Below are 20,135 nucleotides of genomic sequence, written 5' to 3'. Positions count from 1 at the left end.
AGCATGTGTACGGGCAAACGGCAGGTTGCCCATTCACACCAGCAGATGCACCAATATATCAGCCATCGGCTGTGCTGCACAGCCGATGCGATATGTCTGTGAAGATTGAACGGCCGATATATCGCCCAGTGTGTATCCAGCTTAAGACTCAAGTTGATTTATTTAGCATAAATAGCAAACACACATTTGAGTAAAAATGTTTGGTGTTTATAAAGATATTTGAGAACAGTTTTGGCATTAGGAATCTTTCCCCCCGCACCCCTAGTGACGGACGGACATTGTAGGGAGCATTTAGGACTGATAACCAATAACTAACAAATAAATACAATGAACCGACACGTCAGTGCACGGGGACATTTATAGATAAAGTAATGAAAATCTGTCATACCCTTTAAGCAGAATGGAAGTGACAAACATAATTTATACTCCTGGTGCTAAGGGGACAGGACACAAATTGGACCATAAAACTGGCTGGAAGTACAAGTTCTATCTTTACACTTTGCTTTATAAATGATTGAGCACAGAAACTCTGCAGGGAAAACACGAGCAGCACCATGTATAAAAGTTATAAAGCCGGAAGTTCAGGGAGCGGACGGCAGACACGTAAAACAGCCGCTGGTGTGAGACGTCTGGCTGCGCAGGGAAATGACTAATACGGCAAAATATTAGCAGAGTCAAGAGTGGGCTAAATGTTATTACGAGAACAGAGAGGACCATGGCGGAGAGTAAATGTCACTGCTCTCCAGCAGGCAGGCGGCTTCAGAGATGCAATTAAGCCGGCGCGATGTGTTACCACTAAGATCCGACTTCACAGTCAGAAGACAGAGGAGGTGGGAGCATTGCATTAGTCTGAAGACCCAGATCTAAAGATACAACATAAGTTATGTGACGTTGCAGAAGGGAAGGCTCCCTACAGTATAGTACACGTGCTACTGTAAATGGCATCTGCATTAGCAGGGGAGCTCTTCTGTCACCAGTCCAGTGTTCCTTACAAAACGTAGTTATAAAAGACATTATTTAAATGAAAGAGATTTTTGTCCTCATTCGCTTACACCACGGTCCACAAGGCACACTAACAGTCCAGGTTTTAGGGATAGCCTTACTTCAGCACAAGTGACTTAATTAGTACCTCAGTTATATTGATTTAACCATCCGTGCACAATCATGGGTATCACTAAAATCAGGACTGTTACAGGGGTATTCAATATGGGAGCGAAAAGTCCGTGCTGGACTTTTCGCTCCACATCTGAGATTTTCCTGGGATAAAGTATCGGGCGTGCGCGCCCGCTTTATCCCCGTATTCAATTTGAAAGCTACGAAAACGGGACCCAGCGAAGTAGGATCGGCGAAGAAAAAACAAAATTTACCTGGAATAAATTGTAGGACCCCCCCTAAAACTGTAAAAACATGGGGGATCACTATGGGGACCCCCGTTTTAGCCTGCAAATGAAAGTCGGGGATTTAAATAGCCACTGCAAGTGTTTTTTTCCCTGACATTGAAGAAGTGATGCAGAAGAGCACTTAGGTTTTTTTTTTTCGTTTTTTTAAGTGTTCCCATCAAATTTGGGGTACGTGAAAATGGGTACTAGCATATTTTTAAGTCCCTAAAGTCTTTATTTAAAAATTCTGCAAATATGCACCTGCCACTAATAGCCTATTCTAGAAAACACCTGCCGCATACTTGCAGAATAGCCCTGAACCTATTTCCCTTTTTTTTTTCCACCCCAAATTTTTAATAATTTTTTTGGGGTGTCCCTATTTTTTTTTTAAAACTTTTTTTGACAGAGTTTATTTTTAAATGACATTCCCAGGGGTGCAGGCTATTTTTTTTAAGCCTGCACCCCTAAACCCCAATTCTGCACTTTTTTTCGCCACCTATTCAGTGGTGAAAAGTTATCCCCTTTTTTTTTTAAAAGATTTTTCGAACCTGCGAAAAGTCTTTGAAATTGAATACGGTGTAAAACCAAAACCAGCGAAAATGACGTCATCAGTGCGAAATTATCACAAAAACTGACTTTTCGCTCCATATTGAATACCCCTATTAGTGTGCCTTGAGGACCGAGGTTGGGAATCACTGGCTTACACCATCTTCAGATGGTGTAAAGTGCTTTAAGCCTACGGAGGCCCCAGGAGCAGGAGATAGATCTTCTGAACACTCCCCCGCAGGCTCTGGCAGGCAGAGGTAGCTGGCACCGTGCGCATGCGCAGTGTAGGCTTCCACAGGAGAAGTATTTCACAAACATGAAAGACTTCTTCATAATGCCGGGGACATAACTCGCGGGAACAGCGGTTACCGCGACCGCTGTCCCTGTGACTTCCCCTTTGTACATAAGGGGGTTATTTTTCATTAATAATTAAAATATCCCCTGCGATACGGATCCTTAATAATCGCGGCAGAGCTGCGATTATTAACACATAGGCCCCTTAGGCTAAACACATTCCCACAGTTCCTGATTAACCTGCACCAGTAACTTCACTGCATAGAACTAGATTACTCCGGTCAAGATTTTTAAATCAGAATGTCATGGAAACATATCTAGAATTAATATAGAGTAAGCAAAATATATCAAATCATCCCTTACATTACGGATGTGCCTGCAACAGTCCTTTTTATTTAAACTAGCATTATTTTTTGCTTTACAGGAGTTCATGTGTTTTACATAAATTCTCTTTTAACAATGGACATTGAATGGCACTAATGGTTTAACGTGGGAGAGATATTTGCTATAACGTTCTATCAGGGTATTGCAGCAGCTGGTCACATATCAGTGTAAAGCGGACCACACATCTAAAGATTATTTGTCCAACCAGCCAACTAGTTGATTGGTTGGAATGAAAATCTGGTAACGTATGGGAGTAACTGATGATCAGCAATTTGCTCCTAAATGCTAGAAAAGAGATGAAAATGGTCGTCAGACAAGTTTGTTAAATGTTTGATCTAAACTATTTGTTCAAACAGCAGTTTTTGTCCTTTTTCTGGCGTTTGGGAGCAAATTGCTGATTGTCATTTACTTTCATACCTTACCAGATTTTCATTCCAACCAATCAACTAGTTGGCTGGTTGGACAGATAATCTTTAGATGTGTATGCAGCTTTACGTAACAAAGTAAACTACGCAATAATATTAGAGCCAAATATAGCAATATTCATATAAACAGACGTATCAGAATAGTAACAGTATTTTGTGGGTGAAAACACCGTATACTTCAGATTGAAACAGTATTATGTGGGTCATATGTCTACAGACCAATTCTCCATGCGGCCGCCTCCAATCTGCGGACATCGATGATCGGTGAATTCAGATTGTCCAACATATTGGATTTCACCGATTTTCCAACCATGGCAGAACGGGTTATTGGGTCGCTTCATTGCAGCTGCATTGAGCCCCATTATCCAACAATATGATTGAGACCAAGCAATCAGTCATTAATCCATTGTAAGTGTTCAGTTGCTTTGCAACGAAGGAAATGATCAATGATAAGAATAAGAGGTAAAGCCCATATGGAGGGCGGCGCATCACGCCTCCGCTCTGTCGCAGGCTTACCCTGTCCGGCGATCGGCAGTCCGTCAAGGCATTTATTTAGCTGAGAAGAGTGGTGACTTGTGTCCTGAGCAGTGCAGGTAGGTCGTGCATTGCACCCCGGGAGGAGTTCCTGGGCAGAAATGTGGAGGTTCCAGGGACGGTCTGTGCAGGTAATTCCTGCTGGTTCACAGGTGGCGGATGACCCTCCTCATCACCGTCATCAATGGGAGTGGTGATGGGGCCTGTGTCCGTAGGAATGCCCATGGGGTCCGTCTGTCAATGGGATGTGATAATACAGGTCTGTTGCTGGCTTGGTGAGTAAGTGCGGATCTTGCAGGTTGAACGTGAGGCTTTTCTATATCAGGAAGTCCTCACTGTAGAGATGTAAGATTCTTTTGGGGTGTATTTCGAATACGTTCCACCATTTCTCTGGGAGTTGCCAACATGAAAACGCCCTGTTACAATCTATGTAAGCTTCTTCGGTCGTATTTACGATCAAAATGCATAGGACTCTTCATCACCTCCATTCATGGAGTACGTGCAGGTACATAGAAGATACGCTCCGCAAATGGGCGAATGTTCAGCTCTGACTGAGTCACTGAGACTCCCCAGCCCATAATAATGTTACTAACAATACTAGTAGCAAAAAGAACCAAGCGCTAGTGAACATATGATGAACAATATAATAAAAATATTGATAATAATAAGCAAAAATTAAAAAACACACATAGATTAAAGAATATATTAAAGCAGCAGAAAAAAGATGTGCTTGTGGAAGCACAACAAACATACACCTGTAAAACAGGTAAAACAGGTAAAACACGGATCTTTTATATTCATCTCTGCGCTAATTTGAAAGAAAAGGAGACCTGGCTGAAATAAAGCACATATTCAAGGTATATCACAAAAATAATACATTTAATATCCTAAAACAACAATTAGACCGGTCAAAATGTTGAACATCTCGCATACATAGCAATATTGCACAGAAAAATATATCTTTGATAAATGAACCAATAGTGTTACACTAAAATATCTATATTAAACCTAAAGGAGGTGGATCCTAAAAAACCTGGTAATACCAGTGTAAAAATAGTTATATTTGATACTCGAGGATTATAGTTAACACCTGTAATAGATGCAATTTAATTGGAGTCCCGTAGCTTGTTCAACAGAACTCAATCATAGGTTCTGTATAGTCCTGTGGGTTTCCGCAATAAAGATGCTGGTTCCAGAGCGTATATCATGCAGTAAGCACACAATAGAAGCAAGGAGAGACAAAGGGAGGCAGTTCTCCAGCGGGAGATAACGGGCAGCGGCTACCTATCAGATGTACACAGTCCCGTAGGTTGCGTATTAAGCCCAGCCTCAACCTTATTAGTGACAGCGCGTCCAGCTATACAATGTAGCGTCTGACTCTCCGGGGCTCTACAGCTAAATAACAGGTATCAACGAGTATCAACAGTGGGTCCAGTATATCAGACCTGACGCGTTTCGCACCGCAGTATGGGGGCTTTTTCAAAGAGTGATTTGTTACTCCACAGTACCCTTCCTTAAAACAGGGCAGAAATCTTCTCATTGGTGACTGGATTGATTTCTATCAGTTGCACCTGTTAGGATGCCACCTCCTGATCCACCTCCTCTAATTAAAAAATATATTGTCTAACAGATTTTAACATGCATAATAACGGATTTCTTCAAAAGGCAAATCTTTAGAATATTATAATATTTCTTTCAAATTACTAACAATACTCTCAGATATGGGAGTCACCACCAGGGTGCTATATGTATCCTACTCAGGGACAGCTCTACAGGACGTATCCTACTCAGGGACAGCTCTACAGGACGTATCCTACTCAGGGACAGCTCTACAGGACGTATCCTACTCAGGGACAGCTCTACAGGACGTATCCTACTCAGGGACAGCTCTACAGGACGTATCCTACTCAGGGACAGCTCTACAGGACGTATCCTACTCAGGGACAGCTCTACAAGACGTATCCTACTCAGGGACAGCTCTACAGGACGTATCCTACTCAGGGACAGCTCTACAGGACGTATCCTACTCAGGGACACATCTACAGGACGTATCCTACTCAGGGACACCTCTACAGGACGTATCCTACTCAGGGACACCTCTACAGGACGTATCCTACTCAGGGACACCTCTACAGGACGTATCCTACTCAGGGACACCTCTACAGGACGTATCCTACTCAGGGACAGCTCTACAGGACGTATCCTACTCAGGGACAGCTCTACATATTGCATCCTACTCAGGGACAGCTCTACAGGACGTATCCTACTCAGGGACAGCTCTACAGGACGTATCCTACTCAGGGACAGCTCTACAGGACGTATCCTACTCAGGGACAGCTCTACAGGACGTATCCTACTCAGGGACAGCTCTACAGGACGTATCCTACTCAGGGACAGCTCTACAGGACGTATCCTACTCAGGGACAGCTCTACAGGACGTATCCTACTCAGGGACAGCTCTACAGGACGTATCCTACTCAGGGACAGCTCTACATATTGCATCCTACTCAGGGACAGCTCTACAGGACGTATCCTACTCAGGGACAGCTCTACAGGACGTATCCTACTCAGGGACAGCTCTACAGGACGTATCCTACTCAGGGACAGCTCTACAGGACGTATCCTACTCAGGGACAGCTCTACAGGACGTATCCTACTCAGGGACAGCTCTACAGGACGTATCCTACTCAGGGACAGCTCTACAGGACGTATCCTACTCAGGGACAGCTCTACAGGACGTATCCTACTCAGGGACAGCTCTACAGGACGTATCCTACTCAGGGACAGCTCTACAGGACGTATCCTACTCAGGGACAGCTCTACAGGACGTATCCTACTCAGGGACAGCTCTACAAGACGTATCCTACTCAGGGACAGCTCTACAGGACGTATCCTACTCAGGGACAGCTCTACAGGACGTATCCTAGTCAGGGACACCTCTACAGGACGTATCCTACTCAGGGACACCTCTACAGGACGTATCCTACTCAGGGACACCTCTACAGGACGTATCCTACTCAGGGACACCTCTACAGGACGTATCCTACTCAGGGACACCTCTACAGGACGTATCCTACTCAGGGACACCTCTACAGGACGTATCCTACTCAGGGACAGCTCTACAGGACGTATCCTACTCAGGGACAGCTCTACAGGACGTATCCTACTCAGGGACAGCTCTACATATTGCATCCTACTCAGGGACAGCTCTACAGGACGTATCCTACTCAGGGACAGCTCTACAGGACGTATCCTACTCAGGGACAGCTCTACAGGACGTATCCTACTCAGGGACAGCTCTACAGGACGTATCCTACTCAGGGACAGCTCTACATATTGCATCCTACTCAGGGACAGCTCTACAGGACGTATCCTACTCAGGGACAGCTCTACAGGATGTATCCTACTCAGGGACAGCTCTACATATTGCATCCTACTCAGGGACAGCTCTACATATTGCATCCTACTCAGGGACAGCTCTACATATTGCATCCTACTCAGGGACAGCTCTACAGGATGTATCCTACTCAGGTACAGCTCTACAGGAGGTATCCTACTCAGGGACAGCTCTCCAGGACGTATCCTACTCAGGGACAGCTCTACAGGACGTATCCTACTCAGGGACAGCTCTACAGGACGTATCCTACTCAGGGACAGCTCTACAGGACGTATCCTACTCAGGGACACCTCTACAGGACGTATCCTACTCAGGGACACCTCTACAGGACGTATCCTACTCAGGGACACCTCTACAGGACGTATCCTACTCAGGGACACCTCTACAGGACGTATCCTACTCAGGGACAGCTCTACATATTGCATCCTACTCAGGGCCAGCTCTACAGGACGTATCCTAGTCAGGGACAGCTCTACAGGACGTATCCTACTCAGGGACAGCTCTACAGGACGTATCCTACTCAGGGACAGCTCTACATATTGCATCCTACTCAGGGACAGCTCTACAGGACGTATCCTACTCAGGGACAGCTCTACAGGATGTATCCTACTCAGGGACAGCTCTACATATTGCATCCTACTCAGGGACAGCTCTACATATTGCATCCTACTCAGGGACAGCTCTACATATTGCATCCTACTCAGGGACAGCTCTACAGGATGTATCCTACTCAGGTTCAGCTCTACAGGATCTATCCTACTCAGGGACAGCTCTACAGGAGGTATCCTACTCAGGGACAGCTCTACAGGACGTATCCTACTCAGGGACAGCTCTACAGGACGTATCCTACTCAGGGACAGCTCTACAGGACGTATCCTACTCAGGGACAGCTCTACAGGACGTATCCTACTCAGGGACAGCTCTACAGGACGTATCCTACTCAGGGACAGCTCTACAGGACGTATCCTACTCAGGGACAGCTCTACAGGACGTATCCTACTCAGGGACAGCTCTACAGGACGTATCCTACTAAGGGACAGCTCTACAGGACGTATCCTACTCAGGGACAGCTCTACAGGACGTATCCTACTCAGGAACAGCTCTACAGGACGTATCCTACTCAGGAACAGCTCTACAGGACGTATCCTACTCAGGAACAGCTCTACAGGACGTATCCTACTCAGGGACAGCTCTACAGGACGTATCCTACTCAGGGACAGCTCTACAGGACGTATCCTACTCAGGGACAGCTCTACAGGACGTATCCTACTCAGGGACAGCTCTACATATTGCATCCTACTCAGGGACAGCTCTACAGGACGTATCCTACTCAGGGACAGCTCTACATATTGCATCCTACTCAGGGACAGCTCTACAGGACGTATCCTACTCAGGGACAGCTCTACAGGATGTATCCTACTCAGGGACAGCTCTACATATTGCATCCTACTCAGGGACAGCTCTACATATTGCATCCTACTCAGGGACAGCTCTACATATTGCATCCTACTCAGGGACAGCTCTACATATTGCATCCTACTCAGGGACAGCTCTACATATTGCATCCTACTCAGGGACAGCTCTACAGGATGTATCCTACTCAGGGACAGCTCTACAGGATGTATCCTACTCAGGGACAGCTCTACAGGACGTATCCTACTCAGGGACAGCTCTACAGGACGTATCCTACTCAGGGACAGCTCTACAGGACGTATCCTACTCAGGGACAGCTCTACAGGACGTATCCTACTCAGGGACAGCTCTACAGGACGTATCCTACTCAGGAACAGCTCTACAGGACGTATCCTACTCAGGAACAGCTCTACAGGACGTATCCTACTCAGGGACAGCTCTACAGGACGTATCCTACTCAGGGGCAGCTCTACAGGACGTATCCTACTCAGGGACAGCTCTACAGGACGTATCCTACTCAGGGACAGCTCTACAGGACGTATCCTACTCAGGGACAGCTCTACATATTGCATCCTACTCAGTGACAGCTCTACAGGACGTATCCTACTCAGGGACAGCTCTACAGGATGTATCCTACTCAGGGACAGCTCTACATATTGCATCCTACTCAGGTACAGCTCTACAGGATGTATCCTACTCAGGGACAGCTACAGGACATCACAGTGACTCTTCCCTTGTTATCATGGTGTATGGAGCATCGGAGGAATTATAGATTATTATTATTATTAAATTTTATTTATAGGGCACCACAAGTGGTCCGCAGCGCCGTACATACAGTGCAGGGTACACAAAACATTACATTACAATACAGTAACCAAAATATAAACCGAGCACAAGTAACAATTAGCAACACAATTCTCCATACACAGTACAGCTGGGAGGTTGAAGGCCGTCACAGAAATGCTAGAGAAGAGGGCTGTGATACAGTAGGGAGGAGGACCCTGCTCCTAGGAGCTTACAATCTAGGGGAGAGGGGAGAGATGACATGAGGCATAAGTGTGTAGATGGGGACCTGAGTGCAGGAAGTAGGCGAGGTAGAGATGGCTGAGGCAGGAGGGACAGAGACCTGGTGGCACAGTTATGTGGTGGAAGGGTATGCTCTGATGAACAGGTGGGTTTTCAGTGCACGTTTGAAGCTCTGCAAGGTCGGGGAGAGCCTGATCGAGCGAGGGAGCTCATTCCAGTGAAGGGCGGTTGCACGGGCAAAATCTTGGATACGAGCATGAGATGAAGTTAACCAGAGTGGAGGAGAGGTAACAGTCATTGGCAGACCGGAGTGAGTGGGAGGGAGTATGTAAGGAGATGAGGTTGGAGATGTAGGGAGCAGTGGAAGTAGAGAGGGCAGGAGGATGGGTGTAAGGAGATGAGGTTGGAAATGTAGGGAGCAGTAGAGTTAGAGAGGGCAGGAGGGTGTATGTAAGGAGATGAGGTTGGAGATGTAGGGAGCAGTGGAGTTAGAGAGGGCCTTGCATGTGAAGGTGAGGAGTTTGAAGAGGATTCTGTAGGGGACTGGGAGCCAGTGCAGATTTTGGCAGAGGATCATCATAAACTACTCACCATGGGTCTCCAGGTCTATCACAAGGGCATGGGTATCGAACGTTAACTTCCTCTGCTCGGATGACGTTATTTCCACCCTTCTGACATCATAATTAGACAAAACATTGCTGGAGGCCACAAACCCTGAAACACAGAACAGACACTGTGATCACCACTCCGAAGAGACAGTGAATAAAATAATCAGTCTACGTTGTCTTTTACAAAACACACGGGCCATGCCTGCCGACTGCAAGGGCCATTTCCCCGACGGTACTGACCTGCAGGATTTCATGAATCAATGGCAGGTCTGCCTAGTACTTTCTGATAAAGAATTAAATACTGACTAATACTAAAAATGGGCTAACTTGTACATGTACAAGAGAAAAAATAAAAAAAGTGACCAGAATAGACACAGCAGCACAGAATATTTCAGGAAATGAGTGAGCTGGTCTTCTGGATAGCTGTTATTGTGTGTAGACTGGTACACTTGAATAGATGTGATCAATGATCATGTTACAATAGGAGGGCGTGTGTGTATGCACCAAGGCTGTCAATCAGAATGAAAGCGGTTGCTTAACTTTAAAAATACCAAATATTCATGTACAGCCTATACTTCCTTCAAGTGAGGACAGGGGCAGGGCAGCATGGGGCGGGGGGGGGGATGGATCCAAGTGGGATGTAACACTCTCAGAATCAGGCAGTGGAAAGAGCAGGGTCCTCCAGCAGCACAGAGTAGTGCTAAAAGACTCATGTCCCATTGGTGCAGGAAGACTGACGTGTTTAATGCACCTCGATGTAAAATTAATTGCAACTTCTTTGCAATTGGCTATTTTTTTTCTTTAATGCCAGTTTATAAATGTTCCTCACGATTCTCACCAAGAGAACTTTATCTTTAATTGTTAATGAAATAAAGGATGTAGGTTTTTAGGTTGAGATGAACAATGTCGACAGACAACATGCCGTCATCTCAGATTGTCGACATGTGAAATGTTGATATTGTCAGAATGTCGACATTAGGGTTAGGTTGCAGGACAGGAGGGTTAGGCACTAGGGGGTGGTTAGGATTAGGCTGCGGGACAGGAGGGTTAGGCACTAGGACCTTGGTGGCTAACCTTGACACTCCAGATGTTGTGGAACTACATATCCCAGCATGCACTGCTACCATTTTGCTATTAGGGCATGCTAAAACTGTGGCAAGGCATGCTGGGATATGTAGTTCCACAACATCTGGAGTGTCAAGGTTAGCCACCACTGCACTAGGGGGTGGTTAGGGTTAGACCATGGGGGGTTAGGGTTTGGCACTAGAGGGAGGGTTAAGGGTAGGGATTAGGAAAATGGCAGCTATACACACCGGAATGTCACTCCATCAGATAACTCCAGCGGAACTAGTGGTTAAATAACCGCCAGGACCTGGAAGACACAGCTGGAGCTGCCAGAAGCAGGTAAGTCACCGCTAGCCCCCCATAGACGATATGTCGACATGTCATCAGTGTCAACATTAAGACTGTTAAAGAACTGTCCTGCCCCGTGCAACTTATTAGGTTATTCTCCAAAGATTGACACCCTGGAAATGATTGGATGAAAACAGTACCCAGTGCATCACATGCACACAAATCATTGTTCTTCATCCTCATGCACAAAGAGACGCAGTCTGCGCTCACGACCTCTGGCGCTTAGGAAGGCGCAGGACTGTAGGGGGCGTGCAAACATAGCAAAGTACAGGAAGGGCACGTTCACACAAAATGCGTCTCATGCTGACCACAAGACAGATTCATAATCACCTGTGGCGGAAGCTCAATCCCACTGCAAAATAAGAAGTGGTATCAGATTGTCTGAATGCATATGAATCCCTCCCACTTATGCTAAAACCACAGTAATATGGCTGCCGCGATCTATTCGCATTATTACATTGTTTGCAAAGGGATACGTTCAGTATCCTGACAAAGGGGATGCCGGCGCTTAGAAAACCGGTGCCGGAATCCCGGTGCCATCATCACAATCGCCGGCATCCCGAAGGCAAGTAGCGTGGTTAGGAGGAGGGTCAGGGGTAAGGCACTAGGGGGAGGGTTAGACACTAAGGGGGAGGGGGAGGTTAGATTTAGGCACTGGGGTGGGGGGGGATGTTAGGTTTTGGCACCGGGGAGGGAGGGTTAGGTTTAGGCAACGGGGAGGGGGGGGGGGGGAAGGGAGGGTTAGGTTTAGGCAACGGGGAGGGAGGGTTAGGCACCGGGGAGGGAGGGTTAGGTTTAGGCACCGGGGAGGAGGGTTAGGTTTAGGCACCGGGAGGGAGGGTTAGGTTTAGGCATTGAGGAGGGGGAGGTTAGGTTTCGGCACCAGGGAGGGAGGGCTAGGTTTAGGCACTCGGGGAAGGGGGGGGGGGGTGGGGGTGGGTTAGGTTTAGGCACTGGGGGGGGGGTTAGGATACCGACTGACAGTTGTCAGTATACTAACTCTGTCAGGATGTCAGCGTCGGAATTTTGACCGCCGGCATCCCGTACCCATCCCGCTTGCAATAGCTGCGCAGTAACAAAGCAGATCACCTCTGGATCTTTTTAAGTGCAAAGTATTGAACTGAACCTAATTAAAACTTTAATTTTTGTCTTTGCATCTTGTTCTAATGTCTTTTTACATGGTGAAAGCTTTGTTAGTTATTAAATGCACCGTCTAATCATGTTCTATATTGTGTATGAATTGCTACTACAGAACCAGGCACATTTACTACTGCTCTCTCCTTGTGTAACCTAGGCACATATATACTGTTGCAAAATCAACAGAAAATACTTAAATCCTACATAATAATAGAGATTCACAGGTATTAGTTACATACATTTGCAAATATATGAATAAGCGCCAGGCCAATGTCAAGGCTCTTCTATACTGGCGTCACTAACATTAAGGGGTTCACGTCCGAGAAGCAAGGTACCCCAAAAAATTCCAGCCAAGGATCATCCCCAGGGCATCACACGAAAAGGTGAAAAAAGGTGATAGTGAAGTGTAAAGGATAGATGTGTTAAGATAAATCAATAAGTGTTAATGAAATGTGAAAGAATTAAAATGACATAAATAATAAGCAAACATTTTAATTCTTTCACATTTCATTAACACTTATTGATTTATCTTTACACATCTATACTTCACACTTCACTATCACCTTTTTTCCCCATTTCGTGTGATGCCCTGGGGATGGTCCTAGGCTGGAATTTTTTGGGGTACCTTGCTTCTCGGACGTGAACCCCTTAATGTTAGGGACGCCAGTATAGAGGAGCCTTGACGATGGCCTGGCGCGTATTCATATATTTGTAAATGTATGTAACTAATACCTCTGAATTTCTATTATCATGTAGGATTTAAGTATTTTTTGGTGATTTTGCTACAGTGTGCTGGACTGCAAATCCCTTTTTTTCTGTGTTCAGTGTAAACCCCGCCCTTTACAAGCACCTGTGCTATGTCATTAAGCTGAAATGAGCAAACACCTTACTTTTTGTTTGCATATATACTGTTCTCTCCTGGTGTTACCCAGGCGCATATACTACTGTTCTCTCCTGGTGTAACCCAGGCGCATATACTACTGTTCTCTCCTGTTGTAACCCAGGCACATATACTGCTGTTCTCTCCTGGTGTAACCCAGGCACATATAGTACTGTTCTCTCCTGGTGTAACCCAGGCACATATACTACTGCTCTCTCCTGTTGTAACCCAGGCACATACACTACTGCTCTCTCCTGGTGTAACCCAGGCACATATACTGCTGCTCTCTCCTGGTGTAATCCAGGCACATACACTACTGTTCTCTGCTGGTGTAACCCAGGCACATACACTACTGTTCTCTCCTGGTGTAACCCAGGCACATATACTACTGTTCTCTCCTGGTGTAACCCAGGCACGGAATGGGTATGAAGTCCCGGCAGCTGAATAGCCACCGGTTCATATCCTGATGCCGGCAGCCCGAAGGGAGAAGATTCAGACAGGGTAGGTTAGTGCCCTATCCTTACCCTTCCCCCCCATAACCCCCCTTAGTGGTGCCTAACCCTTACTCTTACAGCTCCCTAAACCTAACCTCCCCCCGGGTTTGCCAAACACTAACCTCTCCCCGGGGATGCCAAACCCTAACCCTCCCCCCTAGGGGTGCCTAACCCTAACCCTCCCCCCTAGGGGTGCCTAACCCTAATCCCCCCCCACCACCACCTATCCCTAACCCCGCTAGACTCCCTAAACCTAACCCCCCCTCCGCTAAGGTTCCCTGGACTTACCTCGTTCGGGCTGGCGTCCTCTGATTCCGGCATTGGGATTGAGTTGGGCGTCGTTATTTCGATGCCTATCGTAAGTGCCTAGCCGGGATTCCGATGTCGTTATTGAAACCGGCGGTCTAATAACTACATCCCCCAGGTACATATACTGCTGTTCTCTCCTGGTGTAACCCAGGCACATATACTGCTGTTCTCTCCTGGTGTAACCCAGGCGCATATACTGCTGTTCTCTCCTGGTGTAACCCAGGCACATATACTACTGTTCTCTCCTGGTGTAACCCAGGCACATATACTACTGTTCTCTCCTGGTGTAACCCAGGCGCATATAGTACTGTTCTCTCCTGGTGTAACCCAGGCACATATACTACTGTTCTCTCCTGGTGTAACCCAGGCGCATATACTGCTGTTCTCTCCTGGTGTAACCCAGGCACATATACTACTGTTCTCTCCTGGTGTAACCCAGGCACATATACTGCTGCTCTTTCCTGGTGTAACCCAGGCACATATACTACTGTTCTCTCCTGGTGTAACCCAGGCACATATACTGCTGTTCTCTCCTGGTGTAACCCAGGCACATATAGTACTGTTCTCTCCTGGTGTAACCCAGGCACATATACTACTGTTCTCTCCTGGTGTAACCCAGGCACATATACTACTGTTCTCTCCTGGTGTAACCCAGGCACATATGCTACTGTTCTCTCCTGGTGTAACCCAGGCACATATACTACTGCTCTTTCCTGGTGTAACCCAGGCACATATACTACTGTCCTCTCCTGGTGTAACCCAGGCACATATACTGCTGCTCTCTCCTGGTGTAACCCAGGCACATATAGTACTGTTCTCTCCTGGTGTAACCCAGGCACATATACTACTGTTCTCTCCTGGTGTAACCCAGGCACATATACTGCTGCTCTCTCCTGGTGTAACCCAGGCACATATACTGCTGCTCTCTCCTGGTGTAACCCAGGCACATATACTGCTGCTCTCTCCTGGTGTAACCCAGGCACATATACTGCTGCTCTCTCCTGGTGTAACCCAGGCACATATACTGCTGCTCTCTCCTGGTGTAACCCAGGCACATATACTGCTGCTCTCTCCTGGTGTAACCAAGGCACATATACTACCGTTCTCTCCTGGTGTAACCCAGGCACATATACTACTGTTCTCTCCTGGTGTAACCCAGGCACATATACTACTGTTCTCTCCTGGTGTAACCCAGGCACATATACTACTGTTCTCTCCTGGTGTAACCCAGGCACATATAGTACTGTTCTCTCCTGGTGTAACCCAGGCACATATAGTACTGTTCTCTCCTGGTGTAACCCAGGCACATATACTGCTGTTCTCTCCTGGTGTAACCCAGGCACATATACTACTGTTCTCTCCTGGTGTAACCCAGGCACATATACTACTGTTCTCTCCTGGTGTAACCCAGGCACATATAGTACTGTTCTCTCCTGGTGTAACCCAGGCACATATACTGCTGTTCTGTCCTGGTGTAACCCAGGCACATATACTACTGTTCTCTCCTGGTGTAACCCAGGCACATATACTACTGTTCTCTCCTGGTGTAACCCAGGCACATATACTGCTGTTCTCTCCTGGTGTAACCCAGGCACATATACTGCTGTTCTCTCCTGGTGTAACCCAGGCACATATACTGCTGTTCTCTCCTGGTGTAACCCAGGCACATATACTACTGTTCTCTCCTGGTGTAACCCAGGCACATATACTACTGTTCTGTCCTGGTGTAACCCAGGCACATATACTACTGTTCTCTCCTGGTGTAACCCAGGCACATATACTGCTGTTCTCTCCTTAGGTAGCCCAGGAGCCACTACCATTACCAAGTTGCACACATTATGTATATACAGCCAGCTAAGCAAAATGCATTTTTTTTTCCGGGGTGCGATTTAAGCTGCGATTCAGACACAAATTCTCAGTATGAAACCCTGAATGCAGATTTTCCAGACAAATCAAAAAATGAAAAGCCACATAAAGCCGAAAACCTGCCTGTCAGTAACTGTTTATATGAAAACAATGATAGGAACAGCCTTGGATTGTCCGACAGAACGGCCTGCGCCATTATGCGCTGTACAGCCTTATCAACACCGAGGAGGCAGCTGCTCGTTGTATGGCCAGTACGGCTATGCGGCCATTTACAGGGGGAGAGAATGGATCCAGGTGGCAGAGTATATAGTAGATTGTGATGGCGTATAATAGAATGACTGAATAATATAACATTCCCTTTCTATTATTAAAATATTTATCAAAAGTTACCGATCACCTTTACAGAGCACAGAGATGATACACAGAGATGTAGGGCGGCATCTCAGCGGTCAGGAGGCCGGCGCTTAGAATACCAGCGCTATAATTCCGACAGCTGACATCCTGATGGTAAGTATTAGGGTTAGGCTGCGGGAAAGGTGGGTTAGGATTAGAATACTTACCTACTTAATTATTTAATTGTGTTGTGCCACTGTCGATATTCTGACCACCGGGATCCCGTACCCAACCCGATACACATTGGGCCTGATTCAGACCCGCTCACAAGCGGGTCGATGGCTGGGCAGTGCGCACGTGCGGCGTGCACGAGCCCCAGAGCGAGAAATCACTGGCTCCTGGGCTCGCAGCAATACGGGGCGCCTGTCGATGTTGATCAACAGCTCGCTCCTTTTTGTAGGCCGGTCGGGGAGTGGCTTGCCAAACGGAGGCGTTCCCGAAGGAACGCCTGCCGTTTAGGGGCGGCCCCACTGACATCACGAGGGCTTGCGGCAGACGAGGCCCTACCACAAGGGTCTCGTCGCAAGCCAGATGGTCGGGACCATCGCGACCATCACCTGGCTGCTCGCTAAAACTGTGGGTGGGTGGTCAGCTTAGCGAGCGCTCTGAATCAGGGCCATTGTTCCGCATTTGTGTTGCTTATGCAGAATAATGCGCAGTGTATGCAGTAACATAATGCGGGAATGGCGCTTTGTCAAATATACATTGTTGTAGCTTTGCACAGGTCGGCCCACAGGTTCTCTATACATGTCACCATTATATCACTGCACACACGGACACACAAATAATGGACCTTTTTAGAGCAGTCGTAATTCACATGGATAGAAATAAACATAACAAGGTTAATACGTTATAATAAGGGTACTGCGGACATAGTTATGACATTTGTTAATACATAAACCAGCATGTTATGTATGCTGTATCCTCCCAGGCGAGCGGCCATGCCTAGTTACTAACATAGAGCAAGGATTTACAACCCGACACTCTCCACAGCGGCTTCTGGGTATATTTGGTCCTGGGATTCAACATCTACTCCCAGCAATCTGGTAACCCGGCCAAAATGCCGCCAGCTGGGGTACCTACAAATGATGAATAACCCACTATTAGGCCCGCCAAGTATTTCCACACGCACGGGCCACTGGCGCTGCAGCGATCAATTCATAATGTATTACCGAAATGTGACCAGAATCCATCGGTACAACGCAAAGGGCCCGGGAACTGCAAGTAAGGACTCCACAACCTAAGCACAGAGCTGTCTCACTTCTCTATGTATTACTGCAGCAGTATATCAATCAGGAAATTACTAACACATCACCCAAAGCCCTCCAGCAGCAGCACACATAGTAACATACTACAGCGGTGTTCCTACACGTCTAGCAGCCAGACGCTTTTAGGAACCATTAAAAGAGTTCAGTTATAGTTACATAGAGCTATAGCGCAGGGGATGTCAGTACAGGAGAGAGAGTTGCAGCTGTACTGTAGGTAGGTGTGTGTGTGTGTATGTATATATATTATACATATATATTATATATATATATATATATATATAGATATACAGTATATACACACACACACACATATATATATATATATATATATATATATATACATACATACACGAACACATATATATATATATATATATGTATATATATATATATATATAAATTATAAACTGTAGTACAATTCAACAGATCCCCTTCCAGAGATGTACCCCCTTACCTCTCCTGCAGGGGGTGAGAGCTGCCAGCCTGGCACACTGTTTGGGGGGCAGCAGCAGCCGGGATATGACACAGACCCCCCTCATATCCTCTGTCTGACAGTTACAATCTGTATCAAACACACATTGCAGCTCTCTGCTTCCACCTGGCCTCACTTCCGGGTCGGTGCAGTGCATCATGGGAATTGTAGTCATCTTTAGCACAAGTATTGTAAAGCCATAGGGGGGCAGCAGAGCTCCATGCAGGGCATGCATTGCTGGGCATACTGGTTCATCAGCAGCTGTTGGCAGGCAGGCTGGGTGTTTGCAATATACTTGGTATAATGATAATAATAATATTATAATAATAATAATAATAATAATATTAAATAATTTGCCTTTACAGTGTTAGTTAGAATTTTAGCTCTGCCAATTGGCCACTCGATATGACTGGTCAGACATCACAACTTGGTTGGGTATTTAAATTTGCCCTCCCGTCTGTGATGCCAGCAGTTCCTGCGGTCAGTGTACGGGCAGTAGGTGGGTCGCTCGTACACACAGCCAGGCGTGTTATTAATATATCTGGGATGACATATTGGTATCGGCTGCGCTGAGGGGCCGACCTGATGTTTCGGAATGTCGTCCACAGACATATTGGGTGTATATATGAGTAGATGGACTCGCGATATATTGGACACTGTTAGAATGAACGATATATCGACAAGTGTGTACCCAGCCTAAGTAAAATAGGCATGGGGATAACGGTAACATTGGCCCTCATTCAGACCCGCTCTCAAGCACTGAGCACTCGCAAGCGGGTCGATGTTTAGGGTCTGCGCACGCGCAGCGGCCGCACTGCGCGCGCGCAAGCCCCAGAGCGAGAGAGAAATTCTCTTGCTCCGGAGCTCACTACAAAAGGGGCGGCTGTCGATGGTGATCGACAGCTCGCCCCGTTTTGTAGGCGTGGTGGGGGGGTGGTTTCACAAATGGAGGCGTTTTGTGGGCGGCCACACTGCCATCAGCAGTGATGTCATTGGGGAGCTTCCTGCTCGATCAGAACAGGAAGCTCCCTGGGGCTTGCGGTTGCCGAGACCCAACCTTAGGGTCTCATCGCAAGCCCCGATGGTCGCGATGGTCTTGACCATCGCGACCATCAACTTGGTCGGTCACTAAAGCTTAGCTAGCGACCAGGAGGCCGCATTTGAAAAGTCAAGCGGCAGCCCTCATATATAGAGCGAGAGCCTTTGAATGAGGGCCATAGTACTTATACCACGCTCCATTATAATCACAGAAGTAGGTACAGGGTCACCAGTGTTTTCTTGCAGTAATTACTGATATTCACATTTAGTAACAGAGATTGACTGAAGTTTGTGTACACATGAAAGTTGCCATGGGTTCACGGTCTGTCCTTCCGCATCGTTTGTAGTAGGGATTGTTGATCCCTATGGAGAAGTACATGCAGGCTTGCAGCATCCAAGAAAAGGCAAGCAAGTCGCAGCGAGGGTCTGTTCCCATGCTGATTGGATACTATTATGTATACTTCTAAATAGGGATTAATGATCCCTATTCCAGATCTAGGATAACTTGCTGAATACTGGCTGCCCCTCTGGGGGCATGGCAGTGGCATAGGTGGGCTGTGCAGTGTAAATTGCATTATCACGTCCCTGCCCCCCCCCCCCCCTCGCTATACAGTGCCAAGATCGCAGGCACTGACAGATTACAGACAGTCCAACGGATGCTCCGGTGGCGCTGCAGAGTGATGTTCCAAGCACCATGCTAGCCAGATGTAGGGACATGGAGCAGCATTGGTGGTGCCCACAGAGTCCAGTGCTCTGTACCACGGCACCATTCGCACACTTCTAGTTACGGCGCAGTCAAAACATGTTGGCATCTGCAGAATGTTAACATGTTTCCAATGTTTGGCAGGAGTCAACATTC

The 20,135-nt window shown here is 46.9% G+C and overlaps 1 protein-coding gene across 1 annotated transcript in view; it reads right to left on the bottom strand.

Moving 5' to 3' along the window:
- CCDC90B (coiled-coil domain containing 90B) overlaps positions 1-18,398 on the bottom strand; it is an 80,607-nt gene extending 62,209 nt beyond the window's left edge. The window contains exons 1-2 of the mRNA XM_088479804.1: positions 18,221-18,398; positions 9,990-10,112 (exon numbers count right to left, since the gene is read on the bottom strand). Coding sequence (XP_088335930.1) covers positions 9,990-10,112; positions 18,221-18,398 — 301 coding nt within the window. The remainder of the gene's footprint in view (positions 1-9,989; positions 10,113-18,220) is intronic.
- Positions 18,399-20,135: the final 1,737 nt, after the last annotated feature.

This window comes from Taudactylus pleione, unplaced genomic scaffold, assembly GCF_031769625.1.
Source record: "Taudactylus pleione unplaced genomic scaffold, aTauple2 ptg000245l, whole genome shotgun sequence".
Lineage (NCBI taxonomy): Eukaryota > Metazoa > Chordata > Amphibia > Anura > Myobatrachidae > Taudactylus > Taudactylus pleione.
The sequence above is the reverse complement of the archived record's forward strand: the minus strand, read 5'-3'. Positions and strand labels throughout refer to the sequence as shown.